At 38.6% G+C, this 13,633-nt stretch overlaps 1 protein-coding gene across 1 annotated transcript in view; it reads left to right on the top strand.

Moving 5' to 3' along the window:
- The window catches only part of LOC140228482 (tyrosine-protein phosphatase non-receptor type 13-like), a 57,283-nt gene extending 45,289 nt beyond the window's left edge, over positions 1 to 11,994 (top strand). The window contains exons 33-44 of the mRNA XM_072308695.1: positions 168 to 335; positions 958 to 1,049; positions 2,053 to 2,237; positions 4,446 to 4,610; positions 6,265 to 6,407; positions 6,961 to 7,251; positions 8,142 to 8,232; positions 8,581 to 8,789; positions 9,162 to 9,296; positions 10,245 to 10,463; positions 10,894 to 10,956; positions 11,588 to 11,994. Of these exons, the coding sequence (XP_072164796.1) occupies positions 168 to 335; positions 958 to 1,049; positions 2,053 to 2,237; positions 4,446 to 4,610; positions 6,265 to 6,407; positions 6,961 to 7,251; positions 8,142 to 8,232; positions 8,581 to 8,789; positions 9,162 to 9,296; positions 10,245 to 10,463; positions 10,894 to 10,956; positions 11,588 to 11,644 (1,818 nt within the window). The 3' untranslated portion in view covers positions 11,645 to 11,994. The remainder of the gene's footprint in view (positions 1 to 167; positions 336 to 957; positions 1,050 to 2,052; positions 2,238 to 4,445; positions 4,611 to 6,264; positions 6,408 to 6,960; positions 7,252 to 8,141; positions 8,233 to 8,580; positions 8,790 to 9,161; positions 9,297 to 10,244; positions 10,464 to 10,893; positions 10,957 to 11,587) is intronic.
- Positions 11,995 to 13,633: the final 1,639 nt, after the last annotated feature.

Below are 13,633 nucleotides of genomic sequence, written 5' to 3' on the forward strand. Positions count from 1 at the left end.
AAAAACAAAAAAAAACAAAAAAACAGCAACAACAAATCACTAGATCTGCAAGACCAGTGGATTCTGCTTTCATCTCATTGGAGTTCATGTATTATGTTCATTGTTTTTCTGTCTTAGTAATTGTTAACTTGATTGTCTATAACCTTTGATGGCCTCCTTTATTGCAGAGTGGAATTGTGTGGATAGAGCTGGAGAAACCGGAAGGAGGAGGACTCGGATTCAGTGTCATTGGGGCGGAGAAGGGGGGCAAGACCAGCATCTTTGTGAAGACTGTCACCCCCGACGGTGTGGCTGGGAGAGACGGGAGGCTGAAAGTTGGAGACAGGCTGCTGCAGGTGAGATATACAGATTGTAGAGGCCAAGTGAAGATGTGACTTACCTTGCAGAGATGAGAATCGATGATGATGGTTATGATGAAATTTGTGATGCTAATATTAATGATGGTGATGTGATGATGATGATGATGGTGATGATGGTGATGATGGTGATGATGGTGATGATGGTGATGATGGTGATGATGGTGATGATGATGATGATGATGATGATGATGAGGATGATGATGATGATGATGATGATGATGAAGATAAAGTGTGGTAGTGATGATGATTATAGTAGTGATGGTAGGATGGTGATGAGGGTGATGGGGATGGTGAGGATTATATTAATGGTAATGATTAAATGGTGATGTCTCTAACCAAGTATATGAACTGCAATACTGTGCTCACATAGACAAAATGCTCATCTAAAGTTTGCCTGTAAAGCTGAATGGGGAGTCTTTCGTGTTGCAGTTGTGTTGTATTGCATTTCATTGACAGAAAGTCACAGATGGAAAAAAAAGAAGAAATGCTTTAGTCACTGCATATTGATAATTTGTGGACTTTATGCAAAAGACTAAGATGCTGTAATCTATGCTGCAGTAGAGTTTACACATTATCATTTTCTAAATCGACGCTCCAGGTGAATGGTCAGAGCCTTGTGGGTATGACCCAGAACAAAGTCATCACCATTCTGAGGAAATGCAAGGGGCTGGTGAGACTGGCTGTGACAGGGTAAGATTACAGTGTGTCAAGCTACTCAAACTTGTCTCACGTTTTGCATGTTTACACATCTCTTGTTCATTCCCAGCGGTGGAAACTTGGACTACTTTCTTACATTATCTATGCAACTGATAATCTGAAAAAGTATGTAATGGCAAGATAGATTGTGGGAAATTCTATTTGAAATGAATTCAAGTTTTCTGCTGGGGAGGTGTTCTGTTGTGTTCTGTTGATTTTTATTTTCTTTTAGTATTGTAATGTCTTTTTAGTTCACACTTTGTAACAGAATGACATCACACAAGATGTCTGCAGGCGACCATATGTGTACAGTGTATCTCCTTTATTTGCATATTTGCCTTGTATCCAGTTGCTTTCTAATTTTCTTTTAACTTCTTGAGCATGCACAATGGTGGTACATGTAATGCTTGTTCAGAATATGTATCCATTCTCCTCAAGGTCAAGCAAATTTTTTGTGTTTATACTTTATAGCTAGAATTATCAAAACAATACCATACTTGCCAACTAGTAAGATTTTATCAGATTCAGTAAGATTTTTTACATTAAAAATAGCAAAATCAGATTTTCTGTCAGAGAAATCAGATTTTTAAAAAATATTTAGATATACCTTTCATGTGTATTTTCTGAAGATTTGACCGAAAGTAAGATTTTTAACTTCAGTTTGCATATAAAATAAGATTTTTGCAATCCACAAGTAAGATATTTCGTCTTGAAATGTTGGCAGGCATGCAATACATTTGAGGTACCTGTATACCCCATATATGTACCAAGCTGAATAAGATTCTAGTTGTTTGTTTGTTTGTGTGGGTTTTTTTTTTCATTATATGATATATTTAGTAATGTTCAGACATCATATTTTGCTGCCTAATGATAAATAAAGTGCTTTTATGTTAAAACACACACCTGGCAAATAATACTAGTATCATGGATAAACGTATGATTTACTGAAGTGTTTGGGTGGACCATGGTAGTATAATTTTCTGCACTTCCCTCTCAGGCAATTGTCCCGGCCCGCTAGCCGTGTGGGTACGGAGGAGCGGAGAGCGTCCTCGGACGTCAATGACCGGCTGACCGCCACGGATGTGGAGGAAGGTACAGAGGGCGCTGGGAGCGATGTGGAGCTGTCAGTAGCCGAGTCATACACCGAATCTGCCAGGGATGCAGGCTACAGGCAACCTCAGGGTTAGTGGTCATTGATGGACGGAACGGTCCAGATTTTCTCTTTTGCTCCTTTGGAGCGCTAACCCTCACTTCTTTGATGGAATTTCACCGATTTTGTAGATAGTACTTGGTGTGAGAACATGGCTCCCTGTCACACATTATAGATCTGAGTTCCTCCTGTTCTGTCTGACTGAATCAAGGTTTATCTCATTAAATTTTGGCCAAATTTCTTATGTTTATGTGAAAAAAATTCAAACGTGGGTTAAATGTTCTAGAATATACTTAGTACATAAGACACAACGAAGTGAGTATTGAGATATTTCTGATTTCAAGTTGTTTTTTGTTTGTTTTGTTTTGTTTTTTGTTTGTAGACTTGGATTGGAGTATGAAGGTGCTGATTTATAGATCTCTCCATAACAATTATGCATTTCAGCAAAATATCTGTCAGCACCTCATTTTCTGTCAAGGTGTATTGATAGAAACATACGAAAGTGGGGAAAGTCATGTGTAAAACAATCTTTACCTGGCCCATGAAAGCAAGTAAAAAACTGAATTGGTAGAAATGACCTTGGCTGTACATGTATTTGATAATTTGCTTTCTTAGTAGGAAAAAGGGAATTTTAGGTGAAATGTACATGATTTGAGGACAAACATAGGAACTTAAGATCTAAAATGTGATACAAGCCATGTTTGATGTCAACTCTTTCATCTTTAAGTGGAAAATTTGTTGAAATGAGTGGCTTTTGGAATCTCTCTTGATGTTGACCCAGTTCATGTCATTTGGTGTGCTTTCTTGTTCTCACTTTTGCACTTTGATGTTGGACTCGTCAGGATAAATCTACAGATTTGTGTTTGCATGTGGATTCTGTCTCTAGCTTTGTGATAATGCCTTTTTGTTTGCACTTTGTCATTTGCGCTAATATGTGAATAGAGATTGCTTCTTATTGTTTTTGATGGCTTTGTGATGAGTTTGCTTCTCATAAGCTACCTTGGTGACCACAGAATTTTTGCAATGTTACAATGAATTTTTGGGAAACTACATCCTGCACCCAGAAGATACAAAGAAGTACAAATTCAGTACAGTAGAATGTCAATCGAAAATTTGATGTCATTCTTTTGTGATGGCCTCATGAGTTGTTATGGCAGTTTCCAACACTTATAGGTGTTACCAGTTTTCTTTTCATTAAACTTCCATCCGTCTGTAGTGTTTAAAATGTTTGTTCTGCTGTTAAGTTTCTTTCAGTTTAGATTAGTTTGCATTTTCCATGTCAGTAGAGACACTTATAATCTCACTTGATGGAGATAGTAATCAAGGCGTACAATTTCTTCCATATCTTTGCATAGAATAGAGTTGTTCCATTTATTTCTACACTTTTCTGACTATGCTCTTAAAAATATGTAAAACAGCAAATTGTTCGGGCCAATCAGGGAGAGTCATGGGCTAACAGACTCGATCATAAGGCCATTGTGATATAATATGATTTTTTTTTTTTTTTTTTTTGCCAGCACAGTACAAAATGTTTGCATGATTTGTCACTTCACATCTTTTCACTAGTTTTTTTTTTTTTTGATTCACAGAGGAGGCAGAATTTACTTGCCTCCCACACATTTTACTAGTTGTGTTATTTTGATTTAATTGTTAATTTTGTTGATGTTGTTTTTCTTCTTCTTCTTTACACACCTCACACCATTCACCTTTCCTCCACTGCCCTGTGGTGTTCACTTTCTTTTTGCTCTTTATGTTTGCATGTTCACCATCACATCACCTCTTGTCTGCCATCACCCTGCATCTGATTGGACACTCTAAACTTGACCCTTACATCTTTGACCCCATTTTGATAAAACTCTTTAAAACCTGTACCTTGACCTTTATTCCCTGTTTCAATATCTACACCCACTGGGCTGGGCATTTTGTTATCATATTTTTGCAATCTGGACTGCTCATTCCATGCACTGTATTGACTGGTTTTTGTTTGAAAATGATGTCAAACTTGTGGGAAAACACTGATGCAATCAATCATTGTGCCAAGCTCATTTTACCCATTCAAACATCAAACTTTGTATTCAAAATCCAAACTGGGGTTTTTGAATTCATTACAAATGAATGATTATGTAATGATTATTCATGCACAAATTGCATGGATCAATTCTTCAAAACAAAACCACCCAAAACTTGAACAAACATAAAAATATCCAAATCATTGCGGGAATAAAATCCAAATGAAACAGACGACTTTGATGTGTCTGACCGTGAGGACTTGACCGGTAGCGTGACCTTTGACTCCTCCCTGTCCTTCACCCTCCCCATTAGCCTGGCGGGGCTACCGAGCTCCCGTAACTACGGGAGCATGGCGATAACCCCACCGCCACCCGAGTTCAGGGCTGGCTACACAGGTAATTGCACAAATTGACAGAGAGTGCTACTTTTTCTACTTTTTCTACCACTGCCGCTACTACTACTTCTACTAAACATGTATGTCTACAGCTGTTCTATGACTTTATCTACAATCTACAATTACTATTAATCCGTGTGGATGTATGTACAGTTTTTGAAATCTTGGAATGGCTGTTATGTTATATCTGGTTTTGAGCTGTTTCATTATTTTATGCATGAAAGCAATTATCATGGTCATGCTGTGTTTCACTTTTGTTATGTAATAGCCTCAAAAGAAACTTGATCTTTTGTATCTATGAATCTTCATGCAATCTTGTGACATATCCTATTTCTACATAGAATGAAAACAAAGTCAGAGATGCATTTTGTTTCCCTTAAACATGGAGCAAAGTGTACTGTATCACAAACTTACTTTGAAATGACATTCATTTTTGAAGACAAACAACAAATGTTTGAGTTGTTATGATTGTTAAATACTGATGAAGTAACCAGACTTATTCGAGATAAATGATATACAAGATTTGAAGTCCGCAAACTTGTTATCATTCCTTTCGGTACAGACGACACTTCTTCTGTCTCTGTCTGTCAGTGCATGAATCTAAATAAGGCAAATTCAAGATTTTGAGGTAGAACAGTCAGGTCATTGTAATCTGGTCCTCCCAGAGACTGGGTTGATGAGTAGGGCTCATGTTAAGTGCAAGGCTCTTCCATGTACAAGTTGGTTATCACTGCATATGCAGATTAGCTGAGGGGATGTTGCCATGGCCTCAAAAGTTTCCAACTCACATGCATGCACACTTAATTTCCATTCTCGCAATGATGTGAAAACAAATGGTATACTTAGAATAGATCAAATTATGTGAAAAATTCACAGTGATGACTTTGAAAGGAAAGAGGTTGGTGAATGGTGCATTATTGAGCAAAAACATGATTTTAAAAAAAATCATTTTATGTCTCAAGAAATGGATGAAGGAAAACATTATCACTTCCTCTACTTTGAATGGCCTTGTACCCTCAACAAAAGTTCAACAACAGAAAAAATCTCATGATCTTGATAGAGGAGTGAAACCATAGCAGGTGTTTCTTCACCATTTCCATTTCTGCCACTGTACTTATTGTGAAGGGGACAAGATCATCATTCTTCCTGTTGACATGGTCTTCCTCAGTAAATGGAGAACTTGAGTATTATGCGTATATTCATTTATGCCTGCAATGACGATTCTTAACTTCTCTCTGCAGTATGCATGCAGCAAGAGTATTTTTCGAAATTCTTTAATTCTTACTCAAAACTTCCAAAAGCGTGTGAAATACAAGTACCTGTTACCTGCTTGTAGTATTCTGATGACCCAATTACTGACAGATATATATATACAATTAATATATGTATGCTTTGGCACTGGCATCCTCTAAGTGAGCCTGATTATAATTGCATTGTAGTTAACAAATGCTTGCAATGTATCGCAACTACATATGAAGCAGCACATAATATCTATATTCACCTTTGTCTATTCTTGCATATTCTGCATGCGATGAGTGGTTCCAATAGAAGTTCAGCCAATTTTGATTCCATCCACATATGCAAGGCACTCACTCGCCTACTCTCGTTTCTCAATTGTAAAAATGCATGCCTGGCAAATGCCCATCACCACATAGAGCAAGATACAGACAGTGACATTGATTCCACGGCCGACCTTCCCGACGACTTAGACGGACCGGTGTCGCCCAGCGGTCAAGGTGTGGCAAGGGGAGTATCAGCCAGTCTTCTTGCAGCTCAGAAAGTGGGACAAGCTTTGCAGGTGAGAGCATGAGTTGCTAAAATTATATTTTCCGTCATTGTCTTCTGTATTATTTTGAGAGTTATCTTCTGTATTAGTTGTAAGAATTGCTACATCATATGGGACATTTATACCATGTTCCGGATGGCCATGGCAGTCACATTTCTGGCCACTGTGGACAAAATGGGATGGACGTGACACAACGCGGTGGGATGGGGCAGGCAAAAGTGACAGGCTGTGATGCCGTTGATGCTGTGTCAGACTTTTAAATTGTCAAAAACTTTGCCACGGCAGCCACAGCGTAGCAGCCACAGGCCGTTGTAAAATGTGATGAATGCAACAAAATGTGACAGGACAAAACAGACCATAACATAAACTGGAGCTCTCTTTAAAACATTGCTAGTCGTGTGATTTTCATTTGCCTACTTTACCTCTATCTCATCGTGAAATGTTATCCTGTGATACATTCCAGGAAGCAAGTCAACCTAGGTATCCTTTGTAGGATTGAAAATATATAGTTCTAGAAATTTGTGACTGACTTTCACTCCTTGACTGATTGATTGACTTTGTTCAGAATCGCAAGAAGGGGCTACAGGAGAGCGATGACGACTCCCTCTCGTGGGGAAGTGATGACAGCCTGCCATTGGACGATGCGGACAGGGACGTCAGCGAGGGCGGTGCCAACAGCGCCCTCCGCGGCACGCCGAGCACCAAGATTCTGGAGGACATCACGGAAGTGGAGCTGTCCCGACTCTCGGTTGTGCGTCCTGCTGCTGGTGGGCGGTACGCCGGGAAAGGGCTGAGAAACTGCATCGCCAAGATCCAGAAGCAGATCGACAAGCAAGATCCCGCCGAGGAGTTCAAGGTGGGACAGATTTACTGACTGACGGACCACTGTACTGACAGATTTTAACGTATATGTGCATTGTTGCACACTTGGCCATATAGGAATACCTGTGTACATACATGACAGTTCAGTGGACTGTACAAAGCTGCATATGCTTACATAGCTTGGCGACAATCGCATATAGAAACATGGCTTACTCTAAGCTGGTTTGATTCTTGTTTATGATCATATGGTACTTGATCTAGTACTTGATTACATGGCTACGAGTTCACATGCCCACATATTACATGGCTAGACCCCAAACACACCCCAGTCTTTCCCAATGCCTAGACAGATGATCATCAGACACAATTAAATTGCACAGTCAACAACAAACAGCTGTGCTTTAGATTATGATTTAATGTAAGCGCTGTGAAACAAGTTACAGTTTGTGAGAAGACTATACAAATGTAATTATTGTAATTTGCTGTGACAGCAATGGCAGAAAGGGGACCCTGTGCTTTGTGTCAATATGTCACGTAAACCAAAGAGGTGTACTTTGTGCAGAGGATTCAACAAATCTTACGGTGTACACAATAGCCTGAATTCACAAAGGTGGTTTTGATTTAGACCATGGTTTACGCAAATTTTTCTGCGTAAATGTGCGTCATAGATTGCGTAAGCCGACAGACGTCCAATAACAATCACGCGTTGATACACGCAAGTCAATGGTATGCCCATTTCATGCTTGTTTTAGTACATGGTTTGAATTCAAAGTACGGTCTGAATTTAAACCACCTTTGTGAATTCAGGCCAATAAGTTTGAAAAAGTACAGTGACACCTTATGGTGTCATGGCAGTGTCACTCAAGAATTGATGTTGGCATCTGACACCACTCTTTCTCTGTTCCTGTCCATTGATTGTAACAGACACTTCGCCAGGTGAAGGCAATTGACAACTGTGAGGAGGCTAAGAAGGCAGAGAACAAGGACAAAAACAGATTTCGCAACGTCTTGCCATGTGAGTTGACTTTTTCGATCCCACCGGAGGGAGAACTGCTCTCTGGAACCTGACAACTAATGTTTACAGTGCATACATTTGTAGAATTCATGTTGATATCCAATTAAATAGATTGATTGAATATTGCATTCAGAGCATTAGCCCACAGTCAACAGCTGATTGAATGTGAACAATGTACTTTATCAAGATTTTGTTAATCAAATTCTCATAGAGGTTGATGATTTAGCACACAGCATTTACAAAGCAAAACAATGGGTACTAGATTATTTCTTAGCTGCTTTATTTTGTTACAATGGAGGATTCTTGCACATTTCATTTCAAGATGCATTCCTTCGTTCAATGTTGCAGACGACAAGACCAGAGTCATTCTGGAGGACAGTGGTCCGTCCGACTACATCAATGCCAGCCACATCAAGACCCGGGTGGGCAAGGACACGTATGAGTACGTTGCCTGCCAAGGACCCCTACCTAACACCACGGAAGACTTCTGGCTCATGGTCTGGGAGCAGAGGTCAGATGTCATCGCCATGGTTACCATGGACATGGAGAGCGGAAAGGTTTGTGGTGGTTTTACTGCTCTAAATGTTAGGTCATGTTTATGGAAGTGCAAGTGAAAACCACTCATGATAGACAATAGAAATGTGATGGTAGACTTGTTGTAGTACACATTATAACTTTGCAAATGTATATTTTGTGCAGTGCTCCTTAACTCAAAAAGAAATGGAAAGGTAGAGCATGCTGATTACATTATTGCAATGACAGAAAAGAAAGAGAATGACAAATACTTAACTAATGAGAGATCACGATGCAGTGACACAATTTGTTTTTCTGAAGAAGAGGAAAAGGGCAGTAAGTTTGCCCTTAAGAGGCTTGTCCAGGGAGAGAGAGAAGAATATTAACCTGTCCACTGTCTTCCACCCCTCCACCAGGTGAAGTGCCATCGCTACTGGCCGGAATCTGCCAAGTCTTCCCTCATGGTTTATGGCAGGATTGAGGTCCGCCTGGAGGGTCACCAGGTCCTGGAGAACTTTGGTGTCCGCAGGATACTGATGATTGACACTGAGGTGAGTATTTGATGGCTGACTCGTGTGTAACAGTTATTTGAGAGGCAGTTTTTTGGAGGGTGAAAATTAGCAGGTGTTTCCTGAAATTCATCTTGAGAAAAGTCTTGCACAAAGTATATTCTATTTAATAATGTAATTCAAAGAGTTACTGTGGTTGCCAGGGATGTTAAGAGTGAGCCATCCTAATAACAAAGATATGACATGACAAAAGATGAGCTGCACTCCACTCACGATTACAGTTATCATGATAATGATAACACTGTAAAACAAGGAATGTTTGTGTGCATTTTAATTTCGCGAATTTTGCAAGAGCCAAGATTCTTGAGATTAAAATGTACGCAAAAGTTCTTGTCTACACTATATGCATTCAATGTTAGAGGCAACTTAGGAAAATATCGACAATATCGTGTTCTACAGTATTTTTCTCTATCATGTTGAGCAAGTCATCCAAAGGAAGGCATGTTAAAGGTACAGTTTACCATTTGAGCAGTGATTTTAAAAATGTTCAAGTTATCAAATTTGATGCATATGTGTAGATCAGTTGTATCACAAAACATCCTACCATATAAAACTTTTGCAATGAAACCTAGAATATAAGAAGATATCACCTTTTCTCACTAAACCATAACTGTAGATGATTTAGTCTAGAACCACTCTTATTATAACTATTGTTCACATTTTGTATATTTAACAATACTTGACACTGATTATCCTGATTCAGATTTTTACATGGGATGTGTCTATCCCTCTCTCACATTTTAGAACTATTTTGAAGTACTAAAGCTGGGTTTTTGTTTCATCTGCAAATAGTAAATAACGCTTTTAAGTTCTGTGATTTGTAATAAACTAACATTGTGATACACAGCATCTACTGAGATTGTTGCACCTATCAACAACTGAATCAATACGTACATACATGTACACTAACATTTTCCTGTCTTTTTCCAGACCAATGAAGTCCACCATGTAACCCAGCTGAACTTCACCACCTGGCCTGACCACAGCGTGCCCCCTTCTGCCCTGCCCCTCCTCCGCTTTGCCCGCTATATGAGGCGCATCCACGACCCCAGCCTTCCGATAGTGGTGCACTGCAGTGCTGGCATTGGGCGCACCGGCACCCTCATCACCATCGACAACATCCTTGGCTTGATCGACCGAGACGAAGAGGTGAGATGGTCAATAGAAAACATTCATTGACATGACATACCCTCTGCTTGTGTTAGTTCTCATTTGGGATACATCAATTGGCTAATCATGACAACTCGTCTAATTTATATAAAGTTACTTCTTGTTTGAGGTAAAATGAAAGTATGTCATGTTGTGTCTTTTTCGTGCAGAGCACACATCCAATGATGATTCGAATATTCTTCAAACGTCCACAAGAAATTAAAAGTGTACTTCCATATCTCAGTGCAAAGCCCATAAGGTCATTATAGACAGACATTTACTAGTCAAATACCAATGCTGATGTCATTTTCCAACAAAGTTTGTCAGCTGCAGTGAGGGTTTGCAAAAAAAAAGTGTTGCCAAAGTTTTTCAAGAGATGTTACTGACCAAGACACTGATTTTGTGTTTCTCCTTTACTTCATTCTTGCAGTTTAAGATCATGGACATTGTGAAGAATCTGAGGAAACAGCGACAAGGCATGATCCAGACCAAGGTGAGAGCAAAATGCAGTTAGCAGGAAACATTTATTGGATAATAATCAAATCATAGGTGTTACCGTCCAGCTGGGAACCCACAAAAAATGGCAGATTAGGATTCTCTGCAATGGACCAAAACTTTCTTATGTGTTGACCAACTCAGATTTTAAATGTTTGTCTTACCTTAGAGAGTAATTTTTGTTTCTACCTGCTGCCAAAATGTGGTGGCTTAAAACAAAACCAAAATTAAGATATTAGCGTTTTTTGGACCATGGGCCATCTGGGCATGACACTTTATTCTCTGTGCTTAGTCTTCAGGGTTGCTTGCATACAAGCATTAATTGCTTCCTTGATATTAATGTGAAAGGAATCGTAACATTCAATTTTTAGTCCTTGGATACCAATCAAAACACTGTCGTACCTTAAATGTAAGGGGATAGACAAGAAATTATGAGACGCACAAGTGAGTACACCCACTTCTGTACCAAGTACTCAGTGTGCATGTCAAAGAAGTGGTCAAAGATGTAACAGTCATGACTGTTGTTCTGAAAAATTAAATGGATTTACAGTTGTTTGCACATGTATGGAGATGTCCAAGAAAAATAACTCATTAATTTTCTCCTGTCACATACCTTTGTTGTATTACAGGACCAATATGTATTCTGCTACAAGGCTGCCCTGGAGGCCCTCAAGACTGTACTGTGATAGTCAGATGTTGAAAGCGTGGAATAAAAATCGAAAGCAAAACAAGACAGACAACACTAGTGATTCTCCAGTCCTGTAGGAAGAGGTTTAAGCTTGTCAGGTGGTAGATGTTGTTGTTTTTAATTCCGTCAGGAAAGTTAAGAGTGAGAGTTTCAAGTTCAGGCACAGTGCATTACGATTTAAAGAATAAATTCCACCATAATGAGATGCACTTCTTCCACCTTGCACAAGTGACCTTATGAGGCCCATGTTGGCATTCTGTCAGCTTGTAGAATATGGTTCAATATTGCCAAATGCGAGTGCCTACCTAATTACCCCTGTGGTGTATGTATTTGATTACATCTTAAATGAAGTACAAGTTTATCCCTCACATAAACATTGACAAGTGCGTATTCCTTTGAGTAAATCACGACCACTTGGTCTGAAGTCTGATGTTTTTAATTGCATTCCTGCCTTTATATTCATGTTAATTTTTTTCTTTTTTTGTGAACTACATGGAGGTGCATAACATTTCTTTTTTATTCAGCGTCATCCATGTGCTATTTTATAACCTAGTCAGCATTCCATATCTTATTCATTGAGGCACCTTACTATCTTGCCTGATGGATTACTAGACATTCTGCTCAGTCACTTGAAGAGTTTGATTGCTAAATGACTGAAGTCCATTCCTGTAGATTTGAGATATTTGCTGTTAAATCAGCTAAAAAACAAAGAAACTAATGAGAAAATATGGGCTATTCTAAATCATAACTTCAAGATTATTTCTCGTTATGTAGCAAGCGAGGTATCGCTGCAAATATTTTATTCTTCTCAATCTGATGATGGACTTACTTTAAAATGTTTAAAAACTGCACTAAACTCATTTTTTGATCAAATACTTTACTTGCAGCAGGTCACGTAATTTGCTTGCACATATCTCCTCTTTTAGGAATGATTTATCTATTTATAATCATTATTATTGTGTGAATATTCAGCTTCCAGAGGGGATATGGTGATGAAGGCAAATAATGGCACATGTTTTTGACTTCCACGGCAGTGTACTTTGATAGCCATTTGTCATGCTGCTCCTTTCACATGCTACCAAAGAGGTGCTTGTCGTGCAAGATTTATCCGGGTAATTTGGTCGAGTTCGAATGAACAGTACTAAGAGGAGAGGTGGTGTGAAGATTTTGGTAGGGGTGTCTGGACCGTGTCGGGACAAATCTTTTTTAGCTGGAGCTGTGACTCCCTGATACCATACCTCCCTCATATAAACATCTCTTAACATGCAAAAAGTATACTTCAGAGGTTGATACTGAAATTTTTACAAAGGCATTGGTACTTCCCTTACAGAAGGCCCTTGTACTCGAACTCAAAGTTAAACGTGTCCAACTTCCAACGTGAGATGGGTTGTAAGTTGCAGATGAGTGGCACCGTGCAACCTTTTTATTGCATTTGTAATAGTTTAAACAGCAGAAATAAGAAGAGCACTTTTTGATTAACTGTGATAGAATATTTAGTGTTTTTGTATTTTCAACTGACAGCCTTTAACACATAATTCATCTCTGTAGATTATTTATGAAAGATGATTCTCATGAAATGTTTTATAACTGATTTTTTTTTTTTTTTTTTTTTTTTTTTTTTTTTTTTTTACTAATTCTGTTTTTACTCTGAGTTCTGTGTGAAAGCAAGTATTTCAGGAGTATTATTAATTATGATACACTGTAGTGGTTAAATGAAATTAAATCATGTGTGAAATTGAATACATATAGAATTGAGATGATTAGATAATGTAAGATGTGACAATATGCATACATAGTACACGGAAACTAGTTTTCTTTGTCTGAATGCATATCATATATAATTATATATGTAGTTACATGTACTTGTATGTAGACATATCCAGTAGTGATACTTGTATCACTTTGTATATTCCAGCAGACGATTTTATACAAATTAAGTCTGTGTTTATAGTTTTTCAAATAGATTTTTAGTCTAGCTGTCGTAGCC

This window comes from Diadema setosum, chromosome 5 (genome assembly GCF_964275005.1).
Source record: "Diadema setosum chromosome 5, eeDiaSeto1, whole genome shotgun sequence".
NCBI classification, from domain to species: domain Eukaryota; kingdom Metazoa; phylum Echinodermata; class Echinoidea; order Diadematoida; family Diadematidae; genus Diadema; species Diadema setosum.